The 12,104-nt window shown below is 42.0% G+C and overlaps 1 protein-coding gene across 14 annotated transcripts in view; it reads right to left on the bottom strand.

Moving 5' to 3' along the window:
• The window catches only part of SFSWAP (splicing factor SWAP), a 79,493-nt gene that overhangs the window by 66,883 nt on the left and 506 nt on the right, over window positions 1–12,104 (bottom strand). For 10 of the 14 annotated variants that reach the window (XR_290736.4, XR_011420884.1, XR_001381323.3 and 7 more), the window contains exons 2-4: window positions 9,505–9,674; window positions 8,791–8,922; window positions 4,480–4,565 (exon numbers count right to left, since the gene is read on the bottom strand). Coding sequence is in view for 8 of the 14 variants with exons in the window: in XM_005612658.4 (XP_005612715.2) it covers window positions 4,480–4,565; window positions 8,791–8,922; window positions 9,505–9,674 (388 nt within the window). In the remaining 6 variants the exon portion in view is untranslated. Of the gene's footprint in view, window positions 1–4,479; window positions 4,566–8,790; window positions 8,923–9,504; window positions 11,960–12,104 lie in introns of those variants that run through there. The other 4 variants (XM_005612659.4, XM_070220424.1, XM_014742206.3 and 1 more) reach the window with 2 other exon arrangements.

Genomic DNA, 12,104 nt, shown 5'->3' with positions numbered 1-12,104 from the left:
TGGCCACAGGGCTGGCCCCCACATGTCAATTATTAATGATCACGTCAGAATATTGATCCTTAAAGGAAAATAAGATTATCCCCCTCAGTAGAGGCATTCTGACCAAACCAATCTGTTGGTCTAAAATTTCTTAAAAGGAGGCCCATTTATGCTGTAATATTACGGCTCTAGGAGTTAAAAAGCAATAATGATTATAGAAAAACAAAGCACCTTATGAACATCCTTCAAGATCTCCTACCAGAGCCAGTGGATATGAGATAAAAACGCTTGGTTTGGAAAAACTATTCTTTGCTGTCTTTATCATTTAAGTTTTAGATAAATCCTTTTCTACTTTAGAACATCTTGTTTATTTCTACTATAAAATGGAATCTTAAGGATACAGGCAACATAGAAATACGCATGTGTTACAAAGACTGACTGATAAAGGGGAAAATGCTGTTCTAATTTAAACCCAATGGGAAAGGCTTTAAGAAAGTGACTGAACCCAAGAAAGTGGGCTAACACCTTCCTGTTCCTACAAAATGCAATTAATGCAGCCCTACAAACTCCAGAGCAGGCACTGGGAAATGGGAGACTATGAGGAAACCGTGTGAGGTTTCCTCAGAGCTTTGGAAAATGCTGGAGCTCAGATGCCTGGAGCCGGAGACCAGGACCAGGTGGCCCAGGATGGAAGGTGGGGTGAATACAGGAGGGACCCCTGGAGCAGCTGGGCAAGCCCTCTCCGCTGTGATCAGAGGAGAAAAACTAATGCCTATTTCACTTAGAGTCCAAAATAATTATCAGATCAAGTCATAATTCAATTGCAAAAACAAAATTATAGAAGTAATAGCAGGAAATATTGGAAAATAGTTTTAACAGGGGTGGGAAAGGTCTTTTGAAACAAGATTCAAAATCTGACACCATAAAGGAACATAGTGACTCCACAGGAATGGAAGAGCAAATCAAGTTTCTTTTTCCTCCCCACCCTTACACCCCGTGGCAATCCAGCACCTTAATTTATGGTGAAAATAATGCTCTAATCAGAAGGACATTCAGTAAAGCCTAACTTCAGTGGCTCAGAGCTCTGGGGCAGCCACTCGGCGGGAACTGCAGGCTGACCCTTACATGCCTAACCAGGGACAGCTGCCCCAAACCGCTCTGAACCTCAGCATCTGGAGGTTCATCTGGAACTTCCCACCATCTGGAAACGGGACAACCACTGTATCTCCTTCACAGAGGTACTGGTATTGTGAGGACTCAGTGAGAATGTGAGTAAAGCACTTTGCACAGCAACTGGGGCACAGTACGTGTTCAACAGATGGTTATCTTATGTTGTTGTTATTAATCTAACAGACAGAAACACTGCATGTGATGGCAATTATATATTGAATCCTCCCCTTTTTCCTTTTGTCCATAAAATGTGTTTAAATGAGCACATTTCCCTTAGAAATGCATTCTAATGGGTCTGTTGAGCAGCAGCACTTCTGGCCCTCACGGCTGACCTGAGTGAAAGGTGAGATGCTACAAAACAGGCAGGTCCACGCAACCCCGTGCACCTGCAAGCATTATTTGTGGAAGCAACGTTTGGGCTCAGGATTCAACCTGTGCCACCTGTGGAGTCTCTGGTGGGTGAGAGACACTCTCTATCTTCCCAGCAGTGCTCCAGGTGTGCGCCAGGTGTGGGGGACACCAACACGACCCAACTCAACCAGGGATGGAGCAGAATACACCCAGAAACAGGCTCAGGCATGTGCAGAACTCAGGAGGTGACACAGATGGGCATTCAGGTCCCTGGGAAAGGAACAGATGACTGAAGACATGATGTCGGGTCAAACGACGCTGGGCTACATACTCGGGGAAAAAAAAGGTTCTTACTTCCCATGAAACACAAATTATACACCACAGAGTCTCTATGAGAAACTAAAATAAAGACGTGAGGTCACCTCAGGGGCTCAGGTCTAGAGGCCCAGCAGACACGGACTCAGGAGGGAGGGCTGTGTGGGGTTCATTGAGGAGGACAGCCCCAGAGGTGCCAGTCTCCAGCAGATGCCAACATGTGCCTCCCAGAGTGCTGGAATTTCTAACTACTCCTTACTCTTCACACAAAACCTCCTGAGGTCTAATCCAAAAGTCTAGTTTAAAAACCAGGGAGAATTCCTCTAAAGCACCTACTCTCTTTACCAAGCGCCCCACCTGCCATGGCCAGCAGTTAGAGCAACTCCTGCCCACTAAAGGCAGCAACTGTCCATCTAAACACAAGCCAGCAATTTCAGCCTTTAGTCACCCAAGCAGAATGAACGATGAGAACACCTCTGTCTTCTACATGTTCTCCACTAATGTGGACACCACAGTGTATAATTTATACCATGAACCACTGCCCCCAAATCACAATAATTGTGAAGAATGAAATACTGACACCATCATAAAGGAAAAGAAAGCTGCATGTCAGCAACCTAATAAGCACTCAAATACAGTTTCTACATAATTCAAACAATTTCCTACTAAAGAGGCCGTTCTATAATACTTTTGGAAGACACGCTTCAACATTAAGAGAGCAAATCACTAGACACTGGGCTGACTTTGCTCTCCAATGGGCAGGGAATATTTTCAGGTCTGGTAAACCATTAAACAGCTTAGTGATGCTTACTTTAGCTGAGAATACAAGCCATTAAATATTTTAATGGGAAATAAATAAGGTAACAAAATATTACACCTCTATATTTATATTTGCATAAAAGTAAAAAAATAATCTTCCATATCAAAAATAAATAAAATTCCATACAGTCAACCTCAAATAAAAGTCTTTAGCATTAAACATAGGTAAAGGAGCAACCCATTTACAACGGGTCTGCCACACAGCATAAACAATATATTCCAGAACAAGTAGGAATACAATACACAACAATACATAGAAAATATTTTAACATAAGTCTTAGGCTACCAAATCTTGAGTAAAATTTTCAGCTCAAACTATAGCAAACTAATCAATGGTGGAAACGGGGGGAAGCAAACACAAGTAGTAATTCCACTTGGCAAAATCCACAGAACTTCTTACTCATATTTGTAAGAAAAAAGAGGAAGGAAAGGAGAGGCTACGCAAATGAGTGAGTGAAGGAAGGAAAGGGCAGAGACAGGAATTAACAGGCTACTCTGCTATCTCCTGTCATCACATCAAAATGAAGGACAGGGGCTGGCCCGGTGGGGGAGTGGTTAAGTTTGTGCTCTGCTTCGGCAGTCTGGGGTTCACAGGTTCAGATCCTGGGCACGGACCTACACACCACTCATCAGGCCATGCTGTGGCAGCATCCCACACACAAAAGAGAGGAAGACTGGCACAGATATTGGTTCAGGGCCAATCTTCCTCACCCCACCCCCCCCCCCCCCCAAAAAAAAGTAAAAGAAAAAAAGGACAGGAACCATCAAATCCAGGCTGAGCTGGATCAGGGTGGTAGCAAGTGAGGGTGGGGAGAACGTAAGAGACTCTTCCTGGGGGCAGTTTGCAGCATTCACCGTATATCCAAAGATTCAGTGTGCAGGACACAAACAAGAACCTGGAATATCTGCATCCACAGCTCTTGCAATCCAGTTAGGAAAACTCCAAAAAAGAAACTTTACAATGAGCACAAATAGCCCTCCCAAGTATGTACACAACAAAAGTATTTTACATATCCCTAATAAACACAAAAAACGCCCATAAAGCATGGTGACTCCTGATGACACAACAATAAAGACGAGGGGTTTGAGTCCCTGCCTGCCATTTTCAAGCCAAATTCTTCACTTGTCTCCATCTGAATGGGGAGAGTAACAGCAGCTACCTTACGGGTTATGAGCATTATACGTGGAAAGCTCTCAATGAGGCCCATTATAATTTACCTTAACAGGATGTGGCCGAAATGGTGGGGTGAGCTCAATGTGACTTAGAGACTCAGCTGTGCTGACAACCGGTGGCCGAGGACTCAGACCAGGAGGAATCCACCCAGGATTTCCCCATGGGGGCAAGGGCCTCCTGGAGACGCCACAGGCCCAGTGACAACGGAGAGGAAAAGAGGGTGGAAAATTGAGCGCCAAGAACACAGAAGGTAAAGCAACCTGCCCTAAGTGTCCACCAAACCACTCCAGAAAAGCCAGAGCAAAGCCACTCTCCTGAAAGCCACGCTGCCCGGAGGAAGACTGTCTTCACGTCCAAACATGGCTATCAGCCTACACACCAGTAGTTCTGACTCGGGTTCTCCATGCTGGTAAAACTGGGGATTCAACCCTATGATCTCTGAGAGCCAGCTCCTCAAGTCGCTGGTGCTCTGGCGTAGTGATTTTGCTTTAATTACTCCCCTTTTCTTTACAGGAAAATAGGCAGGGGCTGATTTTCTCTCCATTAACTCAGAAATGATTTTACAGCATTACATACCTCACACTTATGATTACCATGGGCTGTCACACAAGTAGCAACTCATGATACACAGTGACATGAATGACCGTATTGTGAAGGAGAAACACACATACCAGCTCCACGTCAGGCGGGACATTCAATCCTAAAGGGGCAATGAAAGGCTCCTCGTTTTCCTCTAAATTTTCAGCCTCATTTTTTTCTGTATAAAAAGAAAACATAACACTTCAGAACAACGGCTAGGAAAGCTGGTGCCCGCCAATAATAAGCAACCATGAGGGGAGCAGTGACTGGCATTAGCTGGTTCTTGACCTCTCCACCCATCATTACCTCTAGAAACACCTTCCAGTTTGCTGTTCTATTCCACCACATGAAAGCACAGTCACTTCATCAAACCCCAGAGGCGGGTGGTGCAGTCGAAGAGTGTGCACCTGGGGCAGATGATAGCTAGCTCTGGGACCCCAGGCAAGTACTCCCACTGCTCCCCACCTCAGTTAGATCCTCCCTACAAATGCAGTAGCAGCATCCACTCCCAGGGCCATGTGGTGAGGTTTTGGTGAGACAATGCGTGTGAGCATCTCCACCATGATGCTCTGCACTTAGCAGTTCTCCTTCTCTGCAGCCTCTCTGACCTGTGCATGTGTTTACCTGGCACTGCTGAGATCTCCCCTCACACTGTCTCTGTGGATTCCCAAGTGCCAGGCAGAGCACACGGCACAGCTCAATTCCGAGATAAATGATTTTCACCATTGAACTGTAAAATCTCTGAGACCTCGCCACCCAAGCAAACTACCTCTCTTTCACAAATCACCAGACGTATTTTTTCCATTTCCATTTATTCATTTACAATTCATTTAACAAACATTTGTCTACTATGTATTAGACAAGGCACTACACATTATACCTTTCTGAATTCTCAGGCACTTACATACATCTCAATCACTCAGGTGATCACCAATTTAAAAGGACACCGTGAAATGTACAAAAGTATAGTAAAAAATTTATGAAAGTTAACATTTTTAAGGATTTCAACATCTACATAGGTTTTTCTTTTAAAAAAGGTGACTAAGTAAACAAACATTAAATCTTCATCAAAACAAATGTTTCCATCATACACAACGAAGTCTTTTGAAGAGATGAACAATTTCAAAGGTATGCTATCAAACCTACTTCTTCTGTGAAGCCAGAGGAATTTTAAGCATGTTTCATCACACATAAAAACCTGGGTATTGCAGTGTGATAAAATACAGGTTGATTATAAATTCCTATTAAGAGTTATTTAACAGAGTCCCACTTGTTTCTGCTAAGCACCCTTGTTCTCTCCTAAGAACCAGAGATTTACTACGGCCTGAAAACTCCCTGTTGTCAACAACCCCATTTTTCAGCTCCAATAACCAAATGACACAGTGCAAGTGGAAGATATTAGAAATGGCAGTTTGCAACATGCCAAGTAACAACTTAAACTGTCTTTGGGAATGAGGCCAAAGGTGTATTAAAATATAACTTTTACTGTATCTCTGTAAAATGAGTGATGGAAACTTTGTTCAAATAACCTTTCCTTAGAATTTGTTCACAAAAGTGAAGCTGTTTGAATCGAAAGAGCTGTTTGGAACAAGTGGGTCACACAGACTGGCTCCTACACATAACTTTATGTACAGAAAAACGGCTTTAGTAGCACAAAACAACCACCAACCATTGCAATACTAACTAAGATTCACATAAATTCAAATAACCTTCCTCATTTAAAAAAATGGATATGTAGGGACTGGCCCCATGGCTGAGTGGTTAAGTTCGCGGGCTCCGCTGCAGGCGGCCCAGTGTTTCATTGGTTCGAATCCTGGGCGCGGACATGGCACTGCTCATCAAACCACGCTGAGGCAGCATCCCACATGCCACAACGAAGAATATACAACTATGTACCAGGGGGCTTTGGGGAGAAAAAGGAAAAAAAATAAAATCTTTAAAAAAAAAAAATGGATATGTAATAATGACAAAAAATTATGAAAATCTGAAGGATAGGAAACAGGCTGAAAACAGAATGCTACAAAAAGGAAGAGAGGAGTTAAGTTACATAGAAATAAAGGTGTCATTAAAACACTTCTGGTTGGTATCAAGAGGTTTTAAAATATTCAAAATTGCCAGGACAATAGTTTAACTTTGAAAATCAAGGAACATTTAGACATGCTGATGCTGACTCAGGAAAATAAAAAAAATTAGTGTATTTTTTAATTTTAAGATAATGCAACAGTAAAGTAAAATTTGGCTGTTAGTGCCATTGGCTACCAATCTGAATTCTATTAAATGCACACGTGTGTGTATATAGGTATACAAGCATGTGTGTGTGTGTATCACGTTTATTTATATATGTGGCATTTTATTTATATTAGTGCGAGTTAAACATAAAAAGGCAAGCTGTAAATTTTACAAGGGCCCAACTTCCATTAAAAAAATTAATCAGCATATAAAATAAAGTTTTGAGAATGTGATTACAGAAAGAAAAAACTTTATAAAATACTAAAGAGAACTTTACGTTAAAGAAAAAGCATACTAAAACTTGGAAGAGAAACTAAGTCACCTTGAAGTTCTTAAAATTCAGTAATAATAACCAAGTTTATATCATTTAGCTCAATAATTACACTGAGACAACAGTCCAACACCGAGAACAGGGGCTGGCAACCTCTTTCTATAAAATGCCGGACAGTAAATATTTCTGGCTCTTCAGGCCTCATGGTCTCTGTCTCAACTACTTAACTCGGCCATTGGGAGTGCAAAAGCCGCATAGACAATACACAAACAAATGAGCATGGCTGTGTTCCTATAAAATGTTACAAAAACACACCTACTGGGCCTCAGGTCATAGTTTGCTGATTCCTAATCCAGAATGTTACGAAATGAACATTATGGACTTTTGCAAAGATAGTCCACTTGATCTTGCAAAGACATGTGGTCTTTACAAATTTTAATTCCTCCCTTGTGAAATGTTGACAGAGTGCATTCCTTCCTTCTGATGAAAACACTATGTATTTAAGGCAGATATAATGTATATGGTTCAGAGATGACACAGCAAAATCTGAGCTATTCAGCACCCTAAAATGGGTAACTTGTTCTGGATAAAGGAATAAGTGTTTATTTCTTAGACATGCAAGAACATTTCTGTGCATCATAACTTCTTTGGTACAGATAGGTCCAAACGTCGATGCAAAAGGTGTTAAATACCTTAACGAGGCTTTAACTCAAACACAGTTAAAATTACATTTGAAAAGTCTCTTTAGAAGCTCATAGAACACAGCCGTGCAACAGTGACTCTTTTGCCCACAAAATAAGGAGCAGGATGACAAGGGCGGGCAATAAGGCAAGTGCCTGGACGAGTCTGCCCCCACATCCTCTTGTACTGCCAAGATCATGCCCCTTGCTGAAGGGGACAGGAGAACCCCAGGGCAGCTGCACCACACAAGGCAGACAGCATTTTGTTTTAACATTAAACTGCTATAACTACTTCATACTTGTTAGGAGGTTTGTCACTTAAGGAGAAACCAATTAAGTCCCAAATAATAGATTCACTTATCTCTAAAATTAAATCTGTGTATGTGATTCCAGTTTATTCTTCTAAACATTTGAATGGTTTTCTAAAGTTAAAGTTCTCCTTCTCTTTAAACAGAATATACTGAACATAGTGATCCATCCTTAATGTTTCAGGTTTGTGTTACCATTATTGATAATTAACGACTGATAATTATACAGGGCTGTAAGAATGGTGCTCTCAGGATTTACCAAAACAACTAAAGATATTTGTTCCTGTACTGAGTCCAGATTTTTAGTGGCACTATTTTTTTATATTCAAAGTTCCCAGAGTTAATCCACAAAAGTGTAAATTTAAATCTTTAATTTAATGTAAATATTATTTTATGACACTGTGGTTAAGCATATGTCCTACAGCCTACCAAGCCCAAGCAGGGTATCTTGTGCTCCTTTCTGTTTAGTAATAACTGACTCCACAGGTGTCCTTCCACTGGACACCTGCCATTATTTCAGCTGTGGAGGGGAATGAAGAAGCAGGTTAGCATGCAGGTAGTTAATGCCTATCCTTGAAATGCCCCAGGAACAAAATCACTGCTGATCTCAACGCATATATCATCAATCTAGAAACCAAGAATCCAGAGTGAGTAATTTCCTGTTACCTCAATCAAAGAGAAATAAATGGAAAGGCACGAGATCTAACGCAGATAATGGAAGTCTGAATTCACTTTCCATCTCCATTAACAATCTGTTTTCTAGCTTTTAGTTTTCTACCCTAAGAAGGAATGCCACCAATGTTCTGTGTGTCACAGTGATGTTCTCAGGGCTCGGTCTCCGTACCTGAGTTCTGAAGACTTTAGCACTACGTGTGCAGCACTGCCCAACACCCCCAGGCAGTGCTCCTCTCTTACCTCTCTGTTTAGAAGGCTCCTCTTCCTCGGTGGGTTCTGACGGGTCATAATAGTCACTACCATAAGTGAATCCCACCGCATTATAGCTCCCGTCCTCTGCTAGGGCTTCACTCAAGCGCTTGTATTCTTCCTCTTGAATAAAAACGAGAATTTTATCAACAAACGTGGAAATTTACTGAGAAAAATTTTATACATTGCTAAAGTTGTAGCTATCAGTAAAGCATACAACACACTTTTTTCAACCTCTTTTTGAGGCAAAAATGCTTTTAAAAATTCACACTTCATATCTATCAATATGTACTTTTGCCAGTACATGTTTACCACAGACAGCAGAACACACGTCTTTTGTGGACAATTTCTTCCTGCTGAGAAATTTGGGGATTAAGAACTGCATTAAAGATTGTTAAGGCAAAGACAAGAACATCAATATTTAGTTTATACGATACTGTTAAAGAAGAACAGTTAAAGAGTTTGGTTTTTGTTTTTTCAAATCCCAGTCTGCCCTCAAAAGCTGGGAAAATTCTTTGTGGCTCTATATATAAACTATCCTGAGGTCCTCTCAGAACGCAAAGACTCCTGTTTTTCCACTCCACTGGGTACTGTCAAGATAATATCAGAAAGAGTGAGTATAAAAAAATGAATGGGAGTAAATTTTTAAATACTTAAAAAATTTTTAAAAGTTTGTTGCTTAAGTAAGTTTTTCTTGAGCAGTACCTTGCCTTGCCTCCTCCTCAAGCAAGTCCGTATGCAAGGCTAAATACCTCTCTTCATCACACAGGGCATCTATTCGTGCCTCCTCTTCAGAGAGCTGGTAATCTCTGTTCCATGTGGAATACTCAGCATCGTACTCAGAAAGGTCATGCAGGTGACCGCGCCCATCATATCTGTAATATGAACACACTGGTCAACGGAAAGAAATTAACGTCTAGGTTGGTGTCTGTGTGATGTTTTATATACATACTTACCGATTAAAATAAAGAAATAAAAATATTAAAACAAACACAAAAATGCTTCTCAGATTTATATTGAATTTGGCTAGTCATATCTCACCTACTTTTAAACTCAAGTTATCTTAACAAAGTCTAAATTCCTTTCTACAATATGATCAAATTTACAATTAAAGGTAAACGATCCTTTAATAGCATAAATGGTATCCATTTCACTGGCAATTCTTACCGTTTATGGTTTGATCAACCATTCAATGCCATTTGCAAAAAAAAAATTTTTTTCTGGAAAAGTCAAATATCATAGCTTACATTCACACAAACCGAATACATAAATACCTATCCGTAAGAACCAAACGGTCGAAATTTCCTCGCTTCTTTCTGCTAGTCCCGAACTCTCAGGAGAGATCTTCACCAAAGAAACTTGCGTCCATTGGAGGTAAAATCTTGGCTAGGCTCGACCCCTAGCCACTTGGCTGAGGAAATAAGTGCTGGGTTATGTGATAGAGAGACACACATACATAGGAACAGTGACATATACATGCAGTTTAAGGAGGTTCACTGGAAACAGAGCAAAACTATTAGAAGATGCAGTATAAATATTTTCTTCTAAACTTTACACCCCCAGGAAATAATATACATGAAGACACATCCATGTTTACTTGCATGGACCAATAGGTACTTTAGTCAAATTAAGAATAAGAAGAGCACTTTCTGCTATACTTTTAACATAAAGGAGTCAATGAAGATGCTGTCAGTGTGCAACTGTCAGATAATAAATGAGTGAGTTAGCGAATTTTACTTAAAACGTTCAGATTTAGGATTGCAAAAACAAATGTAGAGAGACAAACAAAAGTCTCCCTAATCTTTTAATGCTGACTTTTGTGATGAGGACCAAAAAATACTACCAAAAAAAAAAAAGACATTTACAAGAAAAACAGCCCAAAAATTCCAGGGTAGCCAAGTTACTGCATTTTATTAAATTTCAAAATTTTACTTTGATGTAAACCTCCTTAACTTACAAATGTAGATCATCATTTAAAAATACTCCACATATACATGTGTAGCGTTTGCTCCCCACTAGCTTTGGAAGGCCTAACTCAAATCAGATACAGAACGACATGGAAAACTGTATAAAGAGCTCAGACTTCACTGCTTACCGAACTTTAATAATAAATATCACAAGTAACACTTTGGAAAAGCAAGCTGCCTGACAACTCAGGCAACATCATTTAACAGAAACCACGGTTTAAAGGCACAGCACGTTTCAGCAGAGAGTGGAGCCATCAGGTGCAGACCTGAACTGGCAACCCTCCCTTCACGAGTCCTTGTTGTCTAGGTCTAACTCCAAACAGAAACGTCAGGAATAGAAAAAGGCCTATTTGGTCACTAATGTGTCCATTCTGGCCAGCACAGAGGTCATCCCTACAGTCATGTTCCAGGGCTTTGTAGAATCCAGTTTTAATTGTCTCAAACGATGGGCTTCCTTCACTTGGAGAGACTATTCCACGTTTAATGGCTGGTCACGTTAGCGTTTCAGTCCGGGGCCCCAGAAGTGAAGTTGCCAAACCGCAAAAACCCAAACCAATCAGCAAACAGAAAAACCCCAAAGGGGAGGAAAAGGAAAGGGGGACTAAAAACAGGGGAGGGGAGGAGAGGGGAGCAAACAACCTACATCATGTAATGTCATCCTTTTCAAATCAAACATCTTTAGAAATCCCCGTCCCAGGACCCCTCTGCCCATAGTGGCTGAACACCCTCCAGGGTGATTACCTAAAGCAGGTTTGATTTGAAAAGAAGCACATCTGTATCCCAGTACCACCCTTCAGTTTTAAGAGACAGTGAAACCAGCCCTAAGAACACGACCCCTAAGAGCAAGGCCAGTGTCTGCAGGAGGTCAACTGGCCTCCAACTGATCGACAACTTCACCCTCGGCCTGAATCTGTCAAACTCGCCGGTTATCAGAGAGCGGGAAGGAGGGGCCGGGGGTGTCAAACGTCAGGCCGGCAAAATGCGGGCGCTCCAGAGAGGAGGGCGCTGGGGGCGTGAAAGGTTCAAGGCTGACTCACGGGGTCCGAGAGGTTTCTAACCGCGGCCTCAGCGTGCGGCGCGTCGGGCTGCCCTCCCGCCACACCGAGCTGGTAGGAAAGCGGCGCACGACCCCGCGGGAGCGCCGGTCAGGAGGGGCCCGGGATCGGGCAGCTTCCACCGCGCGGAGTCGCCAGCTGGAACCCAGCGACAAGGGTGAGGGATCGCGAGGGGCCCCGGGAGCAGAGCGGATCCCTCCGGCGACAGACGCGACACGCAACTCCAGCCAGTGCCTTAAGGCAGGTTTCACCGTCCCCCTCCCCCCAAAACCAAGGGACGTGG

The sequence above is a fragment of the Equus caballus genome, chromosome 8, assembly GCF_041296265.1.
Source record: "Equus caballus isolate H_3958 breed thoroughbred chromosome 8, TB-T2T, whole genome shotgun sequence".
Lineage (NCBI taxonomy): Eukaryota > Metazoa > Chordata > Mammalia > Perissodactyla > Equidae > Equus > Equus caballus.
Note: the sequence above shows the minus strand (reverse complement) of the source record. Positions and strands in the feature narration are given on the sequence as shown.